The sequence below is a fragment of the Rhopilema esculentum genome, chromosome 11 (assembly GCF_057945365.1).
Source record: "Rhopilema esculentum isolate cy_ngs chromosome 11, ASM5794536v1, whole genome shotgun sequence".
Taxonomy (NCBI): Eukaryota; Metazoa; Cnidaria; class Scyphozoa; order Rhizostomeae; family Rhizostomatidae; genus Rhopilema; species Rhopilema esculentum.
The window spans coordinates 4,760,036-4,782,570 of NC_142825.1; the positions used below are offsets into that span (position 1 = coordinate 4,760,036).

Genomic DNA, 22,535 nt, shown 5'->3' on the forward strand with positions numbered 1-22,535 from the left:
GTACGCTCAGTTATGACGTCACAAAAATAGTAATAGAATTTCTTAATTCTGACTATATATACAAAGATGAATGTTTTGATAGAGCCTTGTGAAGAACAGCAGATACAACAAAAACCTAAGCCAAGGCAATTGTTATTTTTTAATTATGTCTTCCATTGGTAACTTGTTATTGATTCACCTGATTTTCTACATTTCAATATATCCTATGGTCTGTAGTAATTAGATTAGGGCCCAGGACTCAAGAGACACAGTGTTTTGTTGACTTCTGGGATTAGCATTACAATCCTTTGCTTTTCCATAATTTCTACCTGTTGCAATCATAAATTATATTTAATGGTCCAGACTTGAAAATTCTAAAAATGGATTGTTATGATTTCGTCATTTCGTTCCAATATAGTTTATACAGCATTTGTGATAAGTACAACTTCATGTTCAAAAAATTAAACAAAGTAATAAAGCTTTCCGTCTGACACTCTTCTGAGTATAAAACGTCAGAACATAGATCGAAAACCCTACGCTAGGTAATATATATAATCAGTTGTTGATCGAAATAGGCCAACCAGAAATCTTCATATTCCCATATTTTCAATGAATTTTTGTGTAACGCTCCGGACATCTTTATGAATTCGAAGAAAAAGAAAAGTTTTGAAAATGAAAAAGCAAGCTAGTGAAGAGTTATTTTTGGTTTTGCTTTGTTTCTGCCTTCCATTTATTTTAATCTCATTATCATCGAAATATTCATAAATCCAAACCGATACCTACATCCAGTGTCTCTCCCTTCTACCATTCTGTTTACAAAGTTAATTAATTGCTTAGAATTTCAATGTACGGCAGTCTTATATCTGTTATTAACACTATCATAAAGCACTTTTTATATTCTGTATATTCGATGCTGTTTGCTTCTGGAAATGCTAATCAAAAATCAAAATATCTTGTTTTATTAGTCACACCTTATTTTTGCTTGATTGGTGTTTGAAAGGGGTTGCCACTAGTTTCTTCCCGGTCTTGCATAAAAGGTTGGCAATTAATCGTCATGGAGCGATTTACAAGTACTGGTGTCCATATAACAAGCGCTCGAGTCATGCAGAGCCAAGTCAGTGCTATTAATCGCTATTCTTAATATTAATAATTAAAACATTTTGGATGTGTCATGCTCTGTCGTTTAAAGTGGACAGCGTTTTTCAGGAATATTCAAACACCGCTATAAAGTTATTACTTGTTTCAAATTTCTGCAAGTACATAGTACGAGTTAGTATTTCGCGTCTTAACTGGTTCACTTATCGCTGCAGCTTATCTTCCTTGCTATCTTAAAGCCCCATCTTGATAAGTCATGTGACCAGCGGAAAATCAGGGGGGTTCGATTGATTTAATTGATTGTAACTAAAAGGTAATTGTCAGACGTCTTCTAAAGTGCGAAAAAGAAAGACGTCACTATCACAGCTCAAGCAGACCAGGCGTTTGTTGTAGATTTGGAGCTCATTCCAACATCTCAAAAATACGCCATTCTCCCGTCGTAGATACACAGAAAACTCGAAGTCACATCGAAGAAAGTTAAGAAGAGAGACACAAGTCTGCGTTTGACATTCTTCCTGGTATTTTTCGCTTCAGCACATTGCCGTCTCTGCATCTGAATCTGTGAGTGACTACTAATTTATTTCTTATCTTGTTTTTTTACTGAGGCCGTGTTTCTACACTATCCCTTATTCCACAAAGTGAAGCTGGGTCGTAAGTACTTAGTATCTACTTCTATCGATGTCATTTGTCTCAAAATTCTCGCGTGCAAATTTACGTGGTACCTCTGCTAGGTAAACCTTGCTCACTCGCTTAGCCGATATCTCTTGCAAGAGCATGACGTTTTAGTAATGCATCGGCGCTGCATCAAAGCCTAGTTATGTAACATTGTTCTTTGCCTACATGGAAAGTAAAAGTATTTTTACCGAGGTATCGAGTCTGCAAGGAGCCTGTCCAATTGATTTATATTGGGCATTTATAGTTTTCATTTGAATCTTTTGCGTACATGAGCCATACTTTCCACACAAGATTCTATGCGAAACTTTGGTGAATTTTCCTATAAGATATGAAAAAAACAGCAGTTAAAGACCGGGTCAACGCTGCTCATCTGTTCCAAATTGTCGCCGAACCTGTGACAGGTTTCTATAGAACTGCATCGTAGGCGAAGCATTACCGATGCATTACCATGCAAGACAATGGTTTTATGCTAGCTTTAAATCTTGATATGATAGCAAAGGAAGCTCAAGAACGTAATTTATCTAGTGATTGTTCAGTATTGTGGTGTTCCTTCAGATGACTGGACGAAAGTGATTATTCGCCTTTTTGGGCAGCGAACCAGCCCTAACACTGTTCTAACGGCAAGAAAACTCAGTCCGTTACCCGACATCCAGAACAACCCCATTACAAAGATCAGTGACATTGTGGCTCTTAAATCTTTAAGTCAAAACCTCAAGTACGTTTTATAGTAAACTGTCTGCAAATCCCTCCGTTCGCCATACATTAATGCAGATAGCTGTGGTAGCCCAAAGACATACAACTGGCTTGCATAAGTTTAATATCATTGAACGGTAAACGGCTTACAAAAGAGCATAATAATTACAACTTGCTTCTTTATTTCTGCCACAAAAAAACCATATGTTAAGAACACCAATGTTTTAATGTGCTTGAAGTTTTACTTTTTATGCTATTCTTTGTACGTCCCAGCCCAAGTTGGCATACCAACTTTGTATGGGCGTCTCCATTCAGAGGTATGAGCAATTTACACTGTAAAGATGAAGTGTGCAGTCGCAAAATACATTTTAGGCCTTTGTGCGTTTATCGGCTGATAAACTCCAACTTTAAGCAGATGCTCCTATGACGGCAGTAAATTCAGTTAGCACTGTCCAGGTATTGCTTCCCTTGCGTTGTCCGCACCAAATCAAATTTAGCAATGACCGTCATGTTTAATTAAAAGCGTACTAAAGACCCAGTACCGTTAAATTGCCACATTAGCAAACTCTAAACTCCTAGTGTGGAATTATAGGGACAAAAATTTTTTAATTAAGTTGTAAGTCGTTTTGCGCCACGCCCCGTACACAAAAACTAATATTGCCCAAGAAGGGGTTGTTGCTTTGTGAATTGGGAAAACTGACTGTAGTGATGTCCCCCACCCCTTATTGCCAAAAATGCGAAAAATTTACCAATCAGTCAATCATCAGTCCAACCACCCTTTATTCGGTTTTAGCCCCTCAGATGCTTCAAATGGTGCGGCTCTTTGCCTCGCGGCAATTCCTCTCCGAGCAAATACCATTATTCCCTTTTTACAATCCTCAACTTATTCTTGAAATAACCCTCAGTTTTTGTTCTCTTATTACATGAAAATAAAGCGCTCTCCTAAAAAATGAAATGGGAAAGAAGAACTAACTCTGGCACTCTTTAGTTCCAAGTAAACACTTTCTCCATCTATACTTAGATAAGCAAATATTTAATTAAGCCAGTAGACACAAAATTAGCTCGCCGTTGCAATGACTTGACCTGTGGATTTACCGAATTAAAGATTTACTTGAACCCTAAATTTATATCATGTCTTGAAACGTTTTATTGTTGTAAGGAAATACAAAGCAGAAGGCGTGTGGCTTGGTCTGAACCACTTAGGTTGGAAGTAGCTTTTTTAAACCAATCAAATCATGGAACGGCTTAATTAACCCAGCCTTTCATTGACAGTTTTAATGGCCATGCATGCAACAACAATCTATAAAATCACATTGCCTTATAAGGCGTTATTACTACAAATCTTTAAAATTCTGATAAAGACATAATACAGGCGCTCAAATGCTTTGAAAATTCTATTATTAGACAAGGATGCTTAGCCCCCGCACTCCCAAACCAATTATACCGATTTATGAACTTTTTAATTAAGCACCCTATTAGAATCAGGTTATGCCAAATTCCTTTAAGAGCATCAATGGGTAAAGAAACTGCTGTCGCTGCATCTTTCAGGGGATAACAAGCCAAAATGTGAATCCTGTTTGTGACTATTTTTTCTATACAATCAAATCCATTAAAACAGCTAGATTCCTATGGAAATAGAAGAAAATTTGAAGCTATTTTTAGGCAAACAGGACCTATGTCCGTTAAGTCGCTCACAAAAATTTTGATTACATTTGTACGGCTACGATCCTCTATTGTAGCTTGAAACAAAGGATGAAGAGGACTAGGGCCGAGCGCCCTTGGCAAAGCATAGCATTTGGGTCGTTTCATATAGTTCCTTTGACTCTAATATTCAACACATCTCAAATCATCGGGTTTGGTAACTATTTCAGTTCTTACTCAATAAGCAAACAGCATTTCTGCACAAGTTGCATGCTTCGAGGAGGTGCAGCTTTATCTAAACCAATCACAACGCATGTAGATTGCTTCAAACCAATCAAGTCATAGCACTGCAGAATTAATGTCAGCATTTCATCAGCATTTTAAACGATCGTTCATGCAGATGCAATCTAGAGAGAGAGACTGGCTTGAGGCAATTAGGGCCTAAATAAACTGAATTCATAAATTTGACTTCCAAAGATGTTATCTCCTTCTAAATTTATTATTGACATTGCAATTCTAGTGTAGTGTTCCTCTTCTTTACAGTTCATGATCATTAAACAATATCTCATTCATCCACTTGGGGATCTGTATGAGATTCGTCCAGCACATAAACAGTACTCCAAGGGTCTATCTACGTAAATGATGGAATTTACCAAGGGATTCAAGCACCAAATGCGTAAATAACTTATCTATTGACGTTAGCTGATTTCAAGAGTTGTAAGGATTGAAGGATAAGCCTTCCTTTCAAGCCAAAAACGTTCACATGAAACAGGAACCGTTTTTTCACCAGTTCTTCTTCAAATAGTTTAGTTCTAAGCGTTCATGATGTCTTTCAATAAGTGATTAGAACTGCTATTCGCTGACGTCATAGATGACAAACTCCTTATCTTGCTTTTAGAAACACCATACAAGAAACGCAAGATCCGTGCAATTTTTAGTATTCACGTCCGTATATTGATTTTTGGCTTCAAGCTGTTCAGGTAACTTTTTTGAAAGTGAATGATGATATTAATTTGCAGCTCAATTTAAAAACAACCCTCTTTTTCCAAACTAGGTTTCCTAAACTTTGCATGACATGCTAAAAGAAATCTTCTCTTCTACTCTCATGCAATGCATACAGACAGAAGTGTTGTCAACTATCTTTATTAAGACTACGAGTTTGCAAGATTCTTGCTTGTAAGGCATCAGTATTTTGTCTTGACATTTTTTCTTTGACACTTTTTACGGTCGATCGAGCAGAATCATTATTTTTTGCAGAGATTCTTGATACCAGAAGTGTTTCCGTTTTTGCTAGCATTTATAGCTTATCTTCCATCAAATTCCTAATATTTCTCAAAAACTGGTTAAAATATCCTTCTTAATGGTATTTCTGAACAAGAGATAATATATTTGCTTTGCAAAACGACTCTTGCATCTGTCGACTCGTTAATCCGTGGTTTTTAACCTTTTCGACTGAGGGGTTCGTAGTGACGTGTTTATGAAGGAAAGAAGTGGCCTTGGTGTCATCAAGGTCCTCAGATCAGTCCAACTGAATGCCTTACTCAATCTCTGATTAAACAATAATAGCGGTTGTGAAATAGATCTTCACTCGCCAGTCATGCGTAGATATTCTATTTTCAGATTCATGCATCTTGTTTGCGCCATAAACGGTGCATTTCTTGCAAGTTTTGCTGTATTAACATTCTTAGTTCAAGCATGGATTAGCAAATTCAAGCAGGAAGCAGCGAACACCAACATAAACAAGGAAATGGCCATTCGAAACGGCTATTCAGGGCTTTGCTCATTCTGCATTCAGTTTGAATTGCCCATGCAGGTCGTTGCTTTGTTGTATAATTAAGACTTTTTTGAAGATTCACATCGCAACAATACGTTATGTTGATAGTCTGTAAGCTGATTAACCCAATTCACAGAATCAAAGGAAAATATGTAAAGAAAACACTTACCCTCCACGTCGAAAAACCTGACCGTGAGAGTATCCAAGTATCCAGCCGCTAAAATATGATCGTTTAAGCTCTATATTTATGTTCGCATCTGCCAGCCACAATAGTTTTCCTACTCTTTGAGGTCTTTTTTACTATCAAACATCGGTGGTGTTACAATTTGCATACTAAGCCTTTCTTTTATATTAGGGAGACATTAGTAAACCGGCTGAAACATTGGAAGTTCGATGTTGCAAGAGGGGTAATGACCCCCTAGTTAGTATGCTAAAAAGGACCCCGAGATAGTGACTTCTGGAGCATTGTAGGGTTGACACACAACTTCTCAACGCAACACACAGCATCAGACTTTACGTCTCCAGCAGTGGTGATGCCAGGGGAGGGCTAAGGGGGCTACAGCCCCTCCGTAGAAAGCATCTAGCCCCCCCCCTATCGGAGGAAATTTTAGGTTATTGTCGGAGCAAATTTGACAGAATAACGTACGAAAACTGCTTATTTTAGTCATTTTAGCCCCACTGTCGGAAGCTCCAACCCCTCTGTCGGAAGATTTCTGACGGGGAACTGTCGCGATCGATTCCCGCCATTTTTTCTCAGCCATCGAACAGAGAAAAGTTACCTACTGTTTCCATTTCTGTTTTCATGATAATGCCTATTTTAATTAAACGACCATTAGACTAGGTTTTGATAAATAGTTGGAATTTATGGTCCAATAAGCTGACGTATGCTATACTATACATGGACACAAAAAGGAGCAATTGCAGCAACGGTCAAATTAATCTCTGTGTCAAATCGCATTTGACAAATATTGCTTCTTGGTTTCTACTTGACAACGACGCAGTGGTCAGAATGCTCTAAGTAATGCAAGGGGAGCATACGGTGAAACATTCATATAACCTCACAATTTTGGAACCCTGGTTGAACTTGTCCTTTCTGTGAAGGATGATTCCAAAAGTCTTTGTTTTTACTTTATATAAACATTGCTTTTGAGTCACTAGTGGACAGCCATTCGAACCTTGATTCTCGAAAGAGGCTGCTGTTTGGCTGCAACGGAGGCATAATTGCTGGGTTGCAGGCCAAATGATTGTGGTTAATTCATTAGTTGAATTGCTGAATCAAGTTGAAAAGAGAAGACAAACACCTCCTGATTGCCGTATCCGGCTTCTCATTATCAAATCGCTCGGCCACAGCAAACTTACAACCCTGCTTACAAACAGTGGACTGATGAACCATATTGAGATGACGTCATTGACATATGCTTCTATTGAGGCAAGATCTTTCTCTAACCAGATCAATCTAATCACTAAATGAAAAGAAGCCAGCCGTTTCCAACTAGCGTTCCCCAACATCCTCACACTTATTCCGTTATTTTGTCAATATCAACAGCCCGAAGCGCCTTCTTTCCTGGCAATGTTCTTCATGTTTGCCTATCTTTCCTTATCATGTCAACTTTAATGGCTTCCCTGCCAACAGGAACTATTTTCCCAGATCGGACATAACTTTCAAAAGATAGCTAAAACCATTAAGCAAAAGATCATATATGGTTAAATTATTTTGAACTGCTTTTCAAAAGCCCTTGTCAGTATGATGCAATTAATATTGATTACAGAATCAATAGTATTACGCTGAATATATCTATATTCTGACACATCGATTAATCCCATAACTCTGTACTGGTGTTGTGTCGTAATGATATTAGCCGTTAGTCTCATGCCTTGGTTCCCCTTACCTAACCAACCAGCCAGTATTTAACTCGCTGTTGGAAAGTGCTATAAAAAGTGCACTCCGTAAGATGTCTGTTCTTGGTGATGTTTTCAATATGCAAAAAGCTTATGTAAGGAGTATTTTGAACTCTGTCAGCCTTTACTGGAAATCAAGAAACACCTTTAGTGTAGGAATAATATAGATCAGTTATAATTTACAAGAATCCTACTTTATGATATCATAAATCTGTCAATATATATTTATTATAATTTTAATGGCCTCAGGGCTCAATCCTGCAAATTGGTCAATTTTCATCAGTTGCAAAAACTATAGACTGATTGCAGTTAAGACTGAGTGCAGTTAAGCATTTCTAAACGAAAGTTTAAACTACTGTTATTCCTCCAAACGAGAAACTCTTTTACATATCTACAGATTTCGGTGGACCTAAGGAAAGGTTTTACCTTTAGATGGAAAACAAAGCAAGTGAAAAGTTTATCCTGATATTTTTAGTACATTAGGTGGAATTTCGAGCCGATCTTACCCTGGCCAAATATTTTTCAACCTTTAAAATACGATACAATGAACTCAAGCGTCCCTGTTCACCCCTGCTCTCTAGCAAAGGCGCGCTTTGTCTTCTGGCTCTACCCGTTATCAATGTTGATCTCCATCGAGGATAGATGTAAGAAGAGGTCAGACTACCTTTTGTAAGAAAAAGACACACAGCTTATCAAAAGACTACTGTTATTAACTTCTGTGATCTATTAATAAACGCTAAAACGTAGAACTGCTTTGAAAACCTTTTCGTAGTACTTGTTAGGCTACATATCATTTTCAACATTTGTCAAAGGGATTCGTTAAAGCTAGCTTAGAAAGCTATGCAGTCATTAAAGCAAGTCATTAAAGGAAGACATTTTCATACTTATCTTAGTCAGAAGTCTGCATGCAAAAAAGGGAGATAGGCTAGAAAATTAAAACTTGTAAGGTTATCTACATTCTTGTTGAAATTGCAAAGATAACAGATCTTGAAGAAAATAAATAGATTTTGCTCCGCACTGAAATTAGTTGATTTAAATAAAAAGTAAAATTTGTCTGAAATACATATATTTTCATTAAGAGAAAAGGAAATAATTGCATCGAAAAGGCCGTCAACTTTTCAGTTATTTTAGTCACAAATGGTTGTAAATAAAGCTGAAAATCCGACGAAGGGGACGCGAAAAGAAGCATAGAAAGAGCAAGCGCTTGACAGCCCTGGAGAGGGCTTCTAACAGGATAAGGTGACAGCTTTGGAGTCATATAAAGTGCATACCATTCACAACCAATTTCACCGAATTGAGTCGATAATCAAAATAAGATTTCTTTTATTGGCAAATACCACATGCTCTGATTTTCAAGATTGGTATAAGCCTTAATTTGGGTTTTAAGAGACTAGGCCTCGGGCTGCGTACTTGACCAGTTCGGAAGCATTGACGTCATTCGAGTGTCATGATTCAATTGCGAAAAACCTATTTGATTGAGTATAAATTTTTCTATGACCGCAAAAAGATTGGCAGATGACTATGTTTGAAAGTCCTTTCTTTTCATGGTTGGAAAAGTCAGTCGAAATTCGTCTTGAAAATTAGCCTATCAAGATAATCACTTTTATTGACTTGATTCCAAACCTCCTCTTTCAAAATAGTCTGCGAAAACCCTGAGTCACAATTTTGTTGGGTATCTTGTCCTGCTCAAAATTTGGTGTCACTATAGAGTTTTCTGTTCTTAGTTTCATTATGTGCAAGGAAGTGATAGCTAACATCTTGCTTGAAAAGAGATGTTCAAGCTTTATTAAAGCTTTTGTGTTTCCCCATACCTTGCAGGTATACGCACCAGTAGGTATTTCCTGAAACGCATTTCCTACCAATTTTTTTTCATCACAAATTAGCTATTAAATAATGATCATTAATTTCGTTTGAATATGTCCTTAACATCGAAGCAGGAATCAAAACAACACGATAGTTTAGCTGACGTATTATTTTCCAAAATTGACAAATTCCTGCTTTTACTTGACCATTTGTGTACCTTAAGAGAACTTTATTTTTGATGAAGGTCAGACAAATCACTGTCTCACGCAAGTTTAAAAGACGAAGGGACAATAGGATTTTTGTTGGCTCTGTCCATAATGTTAAACACACATGTTTGGGGATGAAAAATGACATTCAGCATATTGAGGTTAGTGTTTCGTCTGCTAGACATGTAAGGCTTAAATTCGTCCAGTTATTTATCAATGAAAGTCCTTTCTTGAGAATTTCACAAGGGGTCGGTGAGAATTTGTATCAGAATTCATTTAGGTTTGATTGGTAAGAATTTTGGTCAACATTCACAGGTCCAGATTCAGGTTGCTAAGAAGGGGGGGGGGGGGTTTCATTGTCAACAATGAGACAACAAGCTTCTGGTGCAAAGGACCACAAAATCTGTTTCTAATTTGTGAGAAACTTTCATTTCCCTCAGTTTCTTACTTGACACACCTCTAGTGGAACACAGTGATCCTTTGTGACCTAGCGGAGAGATTGGTTAGACTGTGTGCATAGATTGAATCATGCCCAACAGTATCTATCTAATTGCAATGATCCATTAAAAAGACATCTTGAATAGGATCTTTATCACGTTAAGCTTCACCAAAAAGCACAGATGATTGGGGTTAGGTCTAGGACTTCATATTTGATATTTCGCCAATGTCGCATCTTCTAATCGTCAACTTTTCAGTTTCGTAGCTTAAAAACCGAAAAGCTTTCTAAGATTTGTAGATGAATATTTCCAACTTCTCCAGCACTAACAAACTCCAGCACTTTCAGTCTCTAACAAAGCGTAAAAAGAAAATTAGTGGGGCATAGATGACAAGGTCATTACTTTTGCCTCTACTGGGGCCACGGAGTGAAATAATGGTAAGGGGTTGGGGGTAAAAGATTTATGGGGGCACGAGATGTTAAAGCAAGGAGCAAGGTTATTCATTGTATGGCCCTAAAAAGTATCTTTGTGAATACAGTTTTAGGTTTTTTATTCAACCCATAACTTCTTAATCTTCATGTTTTTGCGGCTCAAAGCTGTCTAGTTTTCCAATGTTCTTATAGTACTCTCGCTTGGAGGAACTTTTGGTTATTGTTATAAAAGTTAGCATGGAAATTAAAGGCCATTAATGCACTTTGACCTTCATTTAATTGGGACGTCCATATACTTTGAAGGTTATAGATTCCTTAACACGAGTTAATCCTGTCACGTTTTATAGACATTTAGCTCTGCAGTCAATGCCAGTTGCTTTTCTTGAGCTAACACAATGGCGAAATACTCCCCAAAGTCAGGAAAAAATTACGGTCGCACGGCCACTGACCGGAGGAAGGTACACGAAAAACGATAGAAGCTTCTATGACACACCCAAGCCACGCCCACTTTCTACTGTTTTGCAAAGAAGGTTTGCCTTCGGGGATGTTTTTGTCTGGAGGAAGGTTAACAACTTTTCTGGACCCTGATACTTCCCTTTACACATATCACACTTCGGTGAAGTGATGAGTCAAATGAGCATTTGGTACGCTCCTTTTTATAAGAATATTGTATATAAGAATATCCAGACTCAGAATCATCAAATTTTATGAACATTGCTCATCCGCAGCTCACATATTTATGTCTCACTTTTTAGTAGTTTCCTGTTTTGCAATTTTCATAACAGAGAATCGCAAGACTGACAAATCTAGTCTTTTCAAAAAGCATGGTTCCTATTTGAGGTTGGGGGATGTCCCCCTAAAACCATTTCAGGTATGAAAAAAGTAGCGAGAGTATTTTCAGGGTCAAGACGAAGATGTCTTAGGAACACCGAAGCTGGGCAAAACTTCTAGTATTTTTATAAAAAAGAGTGTATACCTAACGCTGCATTTTCGTGAGAGTACTATAAAAAAGTTTCGTTTGCCTTCGCCGACCGCAATCTTTCTATAGGCATTTTACTTCCTTTCTCTTGTCAGGCATGTCACGTCAATAATTCAATATAAAGACAATCGTGTATTTTTATAATAGCTTCTTTTGATGTTTTGATTTTGTTTATTTTTGATAACCGCACCCAGAATAAACATGTTTTGCAACAAAAAGGCGAAATTTTGCTAAAAACATGCAACCTAGAAAGTAAGTATAAGATAAAAACTAAATAAAACTAAATAACATCATTTTATTCGATAAATTTCATCAAAGTTTGTTGCCCATGTAAAGCAGTTTAACACCTTGTTGAATAATGTTATCATAAACTTTTGGCTGATTACGAAAGCAACACCGAATAAGTGATTGTTTTTGCTCAAAGGACATAAATAAAAGGTAGATTGCCATGAAGTCTAAGCCCATATTGCCATTAAACAGACAACGAGTGGGCTTTTAAAAAATAGCAACAGCAAGAGAGAAAACATGGACCTTTAGCAGCACTTGAGAAACACGATAACACTTGGATGAAATTTGAATGGAGTTAAGAAAAACTAACATTTCAAGTATCATGCAGTCACTCTATCGACATTAGCCATTTTTGCATCAAAACATTTGAAGCAGCGATTCACTTATTAAGAGCTGTTGCACGTAGGTCCAGAAAGGTTAATCCATTTTCCTAATCCAGGCACACGACGACAGTTTCTAGGGTTAATTAATAAATGATTTAATCACTTAAAGGTGTATAAAAACCTGGCAAATGCCCCGGACTTCAATTTCATTTTTTCTTGCTTTGATCCGTGAGACCCGGCCTTGCCTCAAGATCCTCTTCAGCACCGGTCCTTTCTTCCTTTTCAATTTCTCAAAAGATTATTTGCCACTACACAGGCTGTGACGTCAATCGAGTGATCAAACATTCTTGAGCAGTGATAAAGGAGCAATCAAGGCAGATACTCCAGTTGCAGGCGCACGACCGTCAAGTGATCAGCTGAGAAGCTAAAGAGTTCCTGGACGATATTTGCATTTCAAGATGACTGCGTTGCAGAATTGCTTCATGGTTCCAATCGTAGGTAAGTCTGCATTCATACAATGTCCTTGCTGTTTTTGCGATTAATCAGCTTTTTCGTGATTTATTTTTCTCGCAAAAATAGATTTGACCTTTTCCAGTCCTGTACTGAAATCACAGTGATCACAAACACGCGTGCAAGTGCACAAATCAACGCTGACGATTCCGAGAGTTAGATCCTGCTATTATAATTAACAGACCATTCCTTGAAATTACGATTCAACGTTTCACCTCTAAAAGAGAAAAATCTTTAGCATCTAAAGTTTGTCAGGTCTCTTTCTGTATATTTGGATTGAGCCGAGGATCAAAATTAAGTGTGCTGAAGAAACCGTCCAGGCTCTTAAGAGATACTGTCAAGGGCGTCGGATCATGTCGCAGGGCCACGTCTAGACTTTTAATCTCAATTTGTTTAAATTATTTGAAAAAACTTATTTTACATGGTAACTGCGTTTTTCAGTAAAATGGGTTGTGAAATAAATCCTGATCGGCTACATGGGTGTTCAATCACGAACAATATTTGATTTTTAATTTCAGTTCTAGCTTTCTTTCTATTTGCCTTTGTATTATGTTTTATTGCTCTAGCTTTGTGAAGGATACTCTTCCTTAAAAACCGTCAAAAACAGTTTGTTCAGTTTGATTGCTTGTTATAATTTCAATAACGGACAGGATCAATGACGACTTCGTAAAGTCCTGGGGAGGCTGTAGTGATGGAAACGTTGCCTTATGGTAGAAAACCTTGTTTGTAATTCTAATGCACGTGGTCTGATAACGTCAACCATCCTCCGCCTTTTCAAGAATTGGACCACTTTCAACACGAGGAAGAATTTCAACATCAAAAAGAATTTGTGGCCAAACCACACACGTGATGAACATTTTGTAAAACTACGTGGATATTTTCAAGAACATGAACTCAGATAGATTGAGACCGGAGGTTCACAACTGCTGACGCATTTTGAGTAATTCGAAAAATCTCTGCTGCATTAGCACTAAAGTACACAGAATAAGTAGGCAACGTCTCTTTCCCACTCCAATTGAGAAAACGTGACTCTTAACGTGACATAAGAATGAATTTTGCTATTTAGTAAACGTGATAAATTTATCTTGGAAAGGCAGGGACATGGTCAGCAAGCTTCAAATCTTTATTTTTTGTTGTTTGAATGAGACCGTCAATTCTAGCGAATCAGGTTGAATTTTGCGGCTATAAATTCAATTTTCACTCGCCCAAAGAGCAAATGTTACTGTTACTTTTGTTGGAATGACGAAAACCAAATCTACGATAACATTGCTGGAGTATTCTGGTCAATACATAAAGCATATGCCGTTGATATGAGGGCTGATCCATAGGTTGAAACCGTTATGATCTGAAAGGCCGCGCGTTTTGATATCATATCTCGGTTTGCTTTTATGCGTTATGGGCCTACGCTTTATAAGCGGTAATAATCCATGTCACAAGGTCATCTGTTTTTAAGAGTATGTTTGCTTATAAGCAGTTTCCTTTGTGGAAAGCTGGAAAGTAAAGAGTTCTCTTGGATGCACAAGATGATTTTACATTGGCGATGACGATCAGCGACGTTCTTCGCGTGCTTTTTGTGCTTTACTTTTTTTACTTGCCTGAAAAAGAATGACCAAAACATTGCAAACCGAAGAAATGCTTTGGTATTAGATATCTATTAAAAGAAGGTTATACTCAAAAGTTTACTAAAACGAAAGGTAATAAGATTTTCTCAAATATAACAGCGCCTATGAATTGTTTCTTGTTCTTTTCGAGTATATTTTTCTAAAAAACATGTCTCCTACGAGAAAATAATTTGCCTATTTGTCACACATCATAATTCATAGAGAGTCGTAAGCAGGTTCTCACCCAAAACCTCCAGAATCAAGTCATTTGATTTCCAGCTTTTCTTTTAAAGGTGTACTCCTAAATGCATATCAAGAGCCCAATAAGAAACCATTGTCCCATTTTTCTCTACGTAAACCTGTTAGGCTAAGGATCTGAAGATGTAATCAATAGATTATGGTAGAACACGAATTGTTATTTCTCATTATGGGTCGTATTTTGATGATATGAAATTTGACTCAAAATTAAAACATGGCTAACCACAGATTAATATAAAAGGAGGCACTTAGAAAAATACACAAAATGAAGTTGAACGTTAAAACGATTAAAAGAATTATAAGTTTTAATTTTAGCGTTCGCTGAGCTCATTGATGATGATTAGAAATTAATGCAAAAAGGAAGAATGGGTTTGAATACAACTTTGTCTTCAATGATAACCGTAAACGACCAAAGAAATTGCAATTGTCGAGTAAGGAAATAATCTTAGGCCACCTCAAAACATGTCCAGCCAATATGCGGTTCTTAGCACTGCATAAAGTAAGGAAGGCATAGGAGCTTAAGTGCAAGGAGCAGTAAGCAACAGGCTGATCTTTATTCTGTTCATGCAAATGGTATGGCCACAACTGAATTGGCTAGAAAGCATATAACCCAATAACATACTTCTATTAAAGCTTAAGGCAGTAAGTTGTTTTAAAACATATAAGCCTGACTTAATTTTGACGCGAGGGGCAAAACAGTCCATGAAAATCTCGTAAACCCTTTGGCTTATCTAAAAATTCTTGAAAATCCTTTTGCTTTCGTGGGAATCTCAAGCACTATTTGCAAGAGTGAACTGTTCCTTGTTTAGACGCATACGAAGTAGCTTCATTCGATTCGTACAGGAAAATTATTGTACAAGAAGCCCAGACTAAGATATTGCTAATTGAGGAACTGCATCCGAAGACCCAGCCAAAGATTGAAGTGAATTGATGCAGTATTAGTTTTTATGGGCTTCACAAATGGTCTAAGGACTTTTTTATTTTCATGATTTATTTTTGTGTCTTTCTCAGTTGCTTATGAACACGTTGAGCCTCAGATATCTAAGAAAGTTCAGAACAATAACGTCTAAGCCCCTTAACTGACATTCTTATAAGAATAATGCAGACGAAAGCACTTCTTAGGGATCCCAAACTAATCTATTGTGACGTCATCGACTTTTAATAAGATTGAAAGCTATAAGGAACGCGAAATCAGTGTCTATTGTTCAGGAGTCGTGTCAAAGGTTAAATTCAGTCAATTGATTTTACTGACAGATCCCGATAAACAATGTCAAGGGTGAGCTGTCCATGCTTGTTGCCTTTAATCGATAGTTTAAAGCAGTAACCAGATTCATCCAGGGATGAAATATTCTGTGTTGCGAAACACTCATATATTAGAACGCCTATTGAGAAAACAGGATTTCCAGTACAGATATTAATGATTTTCACATCGAGGCCCTTATCTAGAAAGGAAAGAGCTGTCTTGTCATCTTGAGGTGCAGATACGAAACTCATTGAAAGTATCTTTGTAGGGATTGCCGTCTCGAAGATGAGACAAAAGTTATGCCGAACCTCTGCGTTGTCCGCCGGCCACACACGTCAGCTTAGGGCTATGTTTCACCTTAAGATGTTATCATAAGGCTACGTAGGAAGTCCACAATTATTGTGCTCAAAGATAAAATTCTTTGTTCCTTAATCAGCTATATGTTTGTTTACTAAACGTCCAATTTACAACGAAAACCAACGTAGGTCGACGGCTATTCGAAGGCCCCTTTGTGCGACAATTTCATTCTATGCATAGCACCAGAATTCTTTAGATGTTTTGTTTTCATTTCTGTGTCATTATCAATATTTGCTTAAGCTATCAATCGCATTTAAGGCTTTCAAAAAATTACCTTTTATAAAGATAAAAAGACCTAATTTGCTACATCAAGCTTGAATGAATTGGAAACTCTGCTGCAAATGGTGTGTGGGCATTTCTTAAGCAAAACAGCTTATAATCTTATATTCTATATCGCGGATTTATTATTCATCATAACAACCAATCTATTTTTTTGGCCTATCTATAATCTGATGTTTTTACATCATGAGGTCTTTTATAAGTTAGTTATGATCCGAGATTTTTTCTTTACAATAGCATGAGAAAGTCTATATATAGATCGATATGTATCATGTACCACCTTAAAGTTTTATTTTGAGCGAATTGTTTTTAAACAAATTTTGATGAAAAATATTGATAAATATAGACACAATGCTACGAGATGGGCACGAGGCACTTAATATACCCTATATTTTCAAAATAATTACCCTCGTATTTACGCGCTGGGCTTTTAGAGATTACATAATACGTCATCAGCAAACTAGTAATTGAGAAATCTCAAAGGACCTTTCTTTTGCCATATTATGCGTTTTTCTTCTTTCTACAACCTATGTAACTTCCATACTACTAGCTATTAAGAAACGAATGAGCTAGTGCCCAAAAAGGTCCCCGTTTCTCCTGTGTTTTTAAACATACGGGGACAATTCAAAATGGTGCACCATAGAAATCCTTATTGGATGTGTTTCTGGCACTTGTGGATTATTGGATATGTCGTACGCCTGAGGTTTAAAATGACACTTGTGTGTAGCAATGTATCAACATTTTCTACTTCATCCATTTTAATCGAGAAACGCAGAAGCAAAAAGCCAGACCCATGCAATTTTAAGACAATTCTTTTTCTTTGTGATACAACCAGGAGCCTTCTTTGCAAACTTACATCAAAACCTTTGTTCACTGTTCAATATTTTGATTCTGCTTTTTTAATTTCTAGCTTTAATATTTCTGATCGAAGTATCGACCTGTGGATATATCGACGATATGAAGAAGTTTCCATGCTATTCAAGAAAATTTCAATTGAAGAGATTTTACTGTGAAAACGAATTCTTCGTTTCCTTTCGCGCAAAGCCATTCCAGAGTTGCTCGTAAGTATTCAAATTGCTTGAAATTTTAATGTTGATCAGAAAATAGAAGCAATTGGTTTCAAAACTGTCTGCTGTATAAAATATCGAGTGTTTTTGATGTAATGAAACCTCCGATGTTAAACGTGAAACGTCGTTTTAACTCAAGTATTATTTTATATTCAAATATGGTCCACTATTTCATTTAGATATGGAGCTCAGTATAAAGACATTTTACTTTACTCTTTCTATAAATGTTATTTTTGTTCACAGAGACAAAGCTAAAGAGCTACTAAAATGTTTTACGACAGTTGACGGCGAATGTTTAGCGCAAGCTGATTCCTCAAGCATGATTTACAAGATTTACACAAAGCTGAACAAGGTCCAAACGCACCATACAATTAAAAAGGTATGAAAAGAGTATGGATGCATCTCCTCATCGATTTGATGACATATGGTGTTTTGAAAATTGTCAAATATTGTAGAATGATGAATGTTTCAAACGTCAAAATATTTACCTGCTGAAGAATTTGTGGAATTTCTTGAAAAACTATTAGTTTTTTGTATCCTTAAGAGTTTCTAAGACAGGATAATGCTGCTTTTGTTTTTGTAAAAATTTATGTGAATTTTAGATGGACGATCTGTTTGCTTGCAGGATTACTGTCACAATGCTGGCTTGGTTACACCGTTTCTTGGTGCGAGAGCCAGACGAAACCTTGGCTGTACACTGGACTATTATATCGGAAAAGCGACATGCATTACAGATTTCCAGAGGAAATGGAGACACAATAGAAGCAATAGGCTGCTTTGCAAGTAAGTATACAGTCTGCATATTTAACAGTAAATTGCTGCCATGTGAAAGGGATCGTTTGTTTTTGGTAGAACAGTTGTACGATTTTAGTCTATTGTACCTTTTACAGTTGTACCTTTACTTCAGTGCTACTGGTTTAAGAATTATATAATTAATCGAACAACTATTCATTGCAGTGAGTACTATGTTATGAAGAAGTGCGTTAGGACAGAATTGGACGCACATTGCTCTCAACAAGCAGTACAGAGGATGAGAGCCTACAAAGAGAAGGTGATTTCGAAGCTCTACCCAGAACTAAACCCCTTCTGCATTCACAAGCATAAGCTATTTTGAATGACCGTTGATTTCATTCAAAACTGACCGAAGGTAACTCGTAACAAGGTCTAACAAACTGCTGTATGGCGTCGAAAACACCAGGTCCCAACATGACCCTGCAGTTTCGCCTCTTGGCCGTCTTCCAAGAAGCAACTTAACGTCAAAACGCACCTGTTTGAATCTGATCAAATTCCAAACGGCATGTTTAGGAATGCGAACAAGCTCACTGACAAAGAAGATGCTTCACAAAATCCAGGTGACAATTTTCAAGGCGCAAGAACACCGATCTGTAACATAAATTATGCAGTAACCAATATATCTTACTCGACTCTTTTAATTGATGTAATTTTTTTCTGATGATTTGATTATCAAAGCTCCTTGAAGAAGCCATAACTTACGATGGTGAAGCATCTCCCACTGAGAAATTGATTAAAATTTCTTGAAAATTTTAGAGTATTTCATGATAAGATAAAACTGAAATGTCTGATGCTTCAGCTGGATGAGAACGCTAGAGTCCAAAGTAGTGGCTACCTTTCACAACGAACAGGTCTAAACTTCATCAAATTGTATAGATGGAAAGCAAAAGTGGTCACCTTTTCCCAATGAAAAGGCCTAAAAGTTATTAACTTTATTGATGAAGAGCAAAAACAAAGCTTGGCTTTTCAGTTCTTTTTCATCGAACAGCGAAAGGTTACTACTGTTTTGGACTCTGAGGAATTAAGATCTTTTTGCTTATGTGATGACGTGTAATGCAAGCACTCGCATAGTTTATATTATGCATACACAATTAGCTGAATGTTTTAAGGCATTGTAAATAGCATTGTAATTAAGTGTAAATATTTTAATCTCGACATTTATAGTAATACGTTGCAACAATTAACGATATTTGTTCCTATATCATTGCTTTCTTTAAAAAGCCCATTTGAGATTTTTAGGATTCTAAAAATAACCACTAAATTTGATTGGCATCGATGCTTCAAAGTGGCAGATTTGTTCCAAAGTCAAAAACCGTGACAATGATTATGAAACAAAGTGGATTCTGTTTTGAACGAGATATCAACCATCATATAAAGAGTCTTGCTCTGTAGCTATTTTCCATCACCATGATATAAGAAAAAGTGTACAGAAGGAAGTTTCAAGCCCCCATTTCCAACCGTTTTACAAAAAATTCCTTGCCAGTTCATGTTTACAAAACCAGCTAGAACCCCTCTGTTACCTTTGACTACTGAAGACTCCCAGTAACTTAGGGTTAATGCTGACATTTGTATATTTACAATAGGATCAGGCAGATCAACCTTCATTAGTTATTTGTAAAGTTTTAACAGTTTCATGCCGATGCTTTGTACGATAATAGTTTTTGTAAAAACGTTTCTGCACATTGAATCGACTTTCTTCATTTTGAGAAAATTTCTGCATCGAATAGCGTCAAAGAGGTTAAAGATTTTTTTCCACGCGAAGAGCTGTATAAGATGTTGAGAGAGAACATATAGTTGGGAACGACTGTGTTACAAGTTTACTTGATTTATGTTTTGAAGCATTAACCCTTTTTAAGAAATGGAGTAAGTATTTGCAAACAGAAAAGCACAAAAATAGAACATGGTTGTAGAGCCTGAAGGATGCAAGCAGAGGTTTAGAACAAAGGGAACCCTGGCGAAAATATTTTACCACAACAATATCAACAAGAAAAAAAGGGCTACTATTCAGGGTTGAGAAGGCCTCTTTCAACTCGACATCTCTGAGTAGTAGGTAAAACACCCATTGCCCATTATTCTTTATTGTGATACCCATGCTCAAAATGGCACAAATTATTGCAACTGTGCACAAATACCAGCATGATTGAGCCATATATCTTTATGGCAATTTCAGTGTTCCGTGATATCCTTTTAAGATTAAGAACTAGACGTCACGAAATACTTTATTGCGCGCCAATCAACACGCAAAAATCTGGAACACAGCCAACGCAGACTAGTCTAACTCTAAGGGGCACTCAAAAGTCGTAACGATTAGCCTAAACACGAAAATCTCTCTCCCCAGGCGGAAATCTAAATATTTATTGCCTTGCCTTCATTCAAACTAACTATTTATGTTGATATCATCCATAAATTAATCTCACTCTCCCATCACTGTTTCACACAGTTTCTTACACGAAAACAGGATTTCTAAAGTTAGCTGGACATAATCACAATTGTAAACTGACTAAAAATCTTGATTTTCTTTCCTCCATTTACTGATTACCTAATATAATAAAGAGGCGTTTTAAAATCATGAAAAAATGTGGATTACCAAGTGTGGAAAAATGTCAAGAAATGCAGACATTGTCCAAGTATATCCTTAGATATTAAAGGTTTGTAGGGCTTTTTGCTTGGGATTTGAAGACCAAAAATGTACAATGCTGAGGTATGAAAATTTAAACACGAAAACCTAGTTGTTTTCAGATCGGTCTACATTGCACCATTGTCTATGGACTATGATTACACCCTCAGTTTTCAGTTCAAGGTGTTGATGATTGTACCTAACTTGCTTGTTCCCATTTGACGCTTTGGAGGAGCGTGGGCTCACATGGGATGAATACAAAATGGCGGCGCGAAGATCTAAACATTCTGAGATTAAACTGGAGTTCATCTTCTATTTAGCATAGAAAAAGCGCTCTGGTGAGTTGTTTTATAATTCTGGTTGTTATTTAAAAGTTGTGTCTATAACTGTATTCATCTTAATTACGTGTACTCCTCATAGTTCGAAGGTAGAAATAAACGACACAATGATAAACAATGGCAAGATAACATGTAGTCCAAAACTTTGAACACAGTTCACAGAACAGAACTAAAAAATAAATAAATTCACATTTAGATAGATGTGTACCAGTGGTCTCTTGGATTTTTGCGAGATATCAGCCCCCATAGTTTGCTTACCCACGTGTTTGTGATTGTGTATTGGCTTACCTTCCCTGCATCTTGTCATTATGTAATGTATCTTCTTTTTGATCTATTCGTGGCGAGATGTCGCTAAAGGGATCAACAGGTATATACACCCCTAAAAATTCCTAATGAGACCCTGTCGGCACCTGAAATTTTTAATTTTTGATAAAATCTGTCGTCATTTCGAAAGTAAGAGAAAATGATGCATTTTCTCATTTAAAAAAACTCAACGGTTAGAACAGCAATAAATGGTCAGTCAAACTGATGAAACAATAGCTAACAGATGAAACTAAAAGCAAGAAAATAATAGAAACGGAGTTTTCAATCTGCAAGATGCTACAAATCATCGGCATTCTCCGATTCCTAACGCCACACAGCAATGCCCCTAACTAGATTTTGTTGTGATTTGTAGAGAGAAACTTAAATGTAAAGGCTTAGACCCCGTTTACACGAGAATGGATCCAAAAGAGTACAGTTAGGCCTTGCGTTTACACGGGAATTGGTGGATCCGTATACTTTTGGATCCGCTATCCGAACACTTTTGGGATACCTTTCAGAGGATATCCTGTATATATCCGATCTGGACCGGACCCCGTGTAAACGGGTGGACCTGGTCCAGATCGGAACCGTCTACGTTATTTGTCGAAAGTGAGACAGAATATTTTTCAATTCAAGGTAGTTTTAATATGTAATCCGTGGCGTTTTGGCGCAAGAAAACCGAACATCAAGTTGATAGACTACTGTGTTGAAGAATTATTGCGAAACTTTGTCGTCGTACTATGTCCTCATATTTTCCCAATTCTGTCCACCTATCCTGTCCAAAAGTATCCGGATACTTTTGGATCCGATCTGGTCCAGGTCTTGTGTAAACGGGGTCTTAGGATAAAATGTTCAATCATTTGGTTCATTCAAGTCCCCTGGCACTGTTCTGCCAGTATTAATTGGATAATACTTCCACTCATAAAAGATTTTAACGATTGAAAGTA

At 36.9% G+C, this 22,535-nt stretch overlaps 1 protein-coding gene across 1 annotated transcript; it reads left to right on the plus strand.

The window, feature by feature from the left end:
- Nucleotides 1-1,254: 1,254 nt before the first annotated feature.
- Nucleotides 1,255-20,017, plus strand: LOC135693444 (uncharacterized). The gene is made up of 6 exons (XM_065211941.2): nt 1,255-1,635; nt 12,540-12,721; nt 17,382-17,532; nt 17,782-17,917; nt 18,164-18,321; nt 18,496-20,017. The coding sequence occupies exons 2-6, from the start codon at nt 12,682-12,684 to the stop codon at nt 18,650-18,652; spliced, it is 642 nt and encodes a 213-aa protein (XP_065068013.1). The 5' UTR covers nt 1,255-1,635; nt 12,540-12,681; the 3' UTR covers nt 18,653-20,017.
- Nucleotides 20,018-22,535: the final 2,518 nt, after the last annotated feature.

What these genes read in the sequence shown, in the direction of transcription:
- LOC135693444 (XM_065211941.2), top strand. Translation starts at nt 12,682, where the DNA reads ATGACTGCGTTGCAGAATTGCTTCATGGTTCCAATCGTAG. An exon ending in CGCACCATACAATTAAAAAG is followed by an intron (nt 17,918 to 18,163) that starts GTATGAAAAGAG and finishes GTTTGCTTGCAG; the next exon opens with GATTACTGTCACAATGCTGG. An exon ending in AGCAATAGGCTGCTTTGCAA is followed by an intron (nt 18,322 to 18,495) that starts GTAAGTATACAG and finishes TATTCATTGCAG; the next exon opens with TGAGTACTATGTTATGAAGA.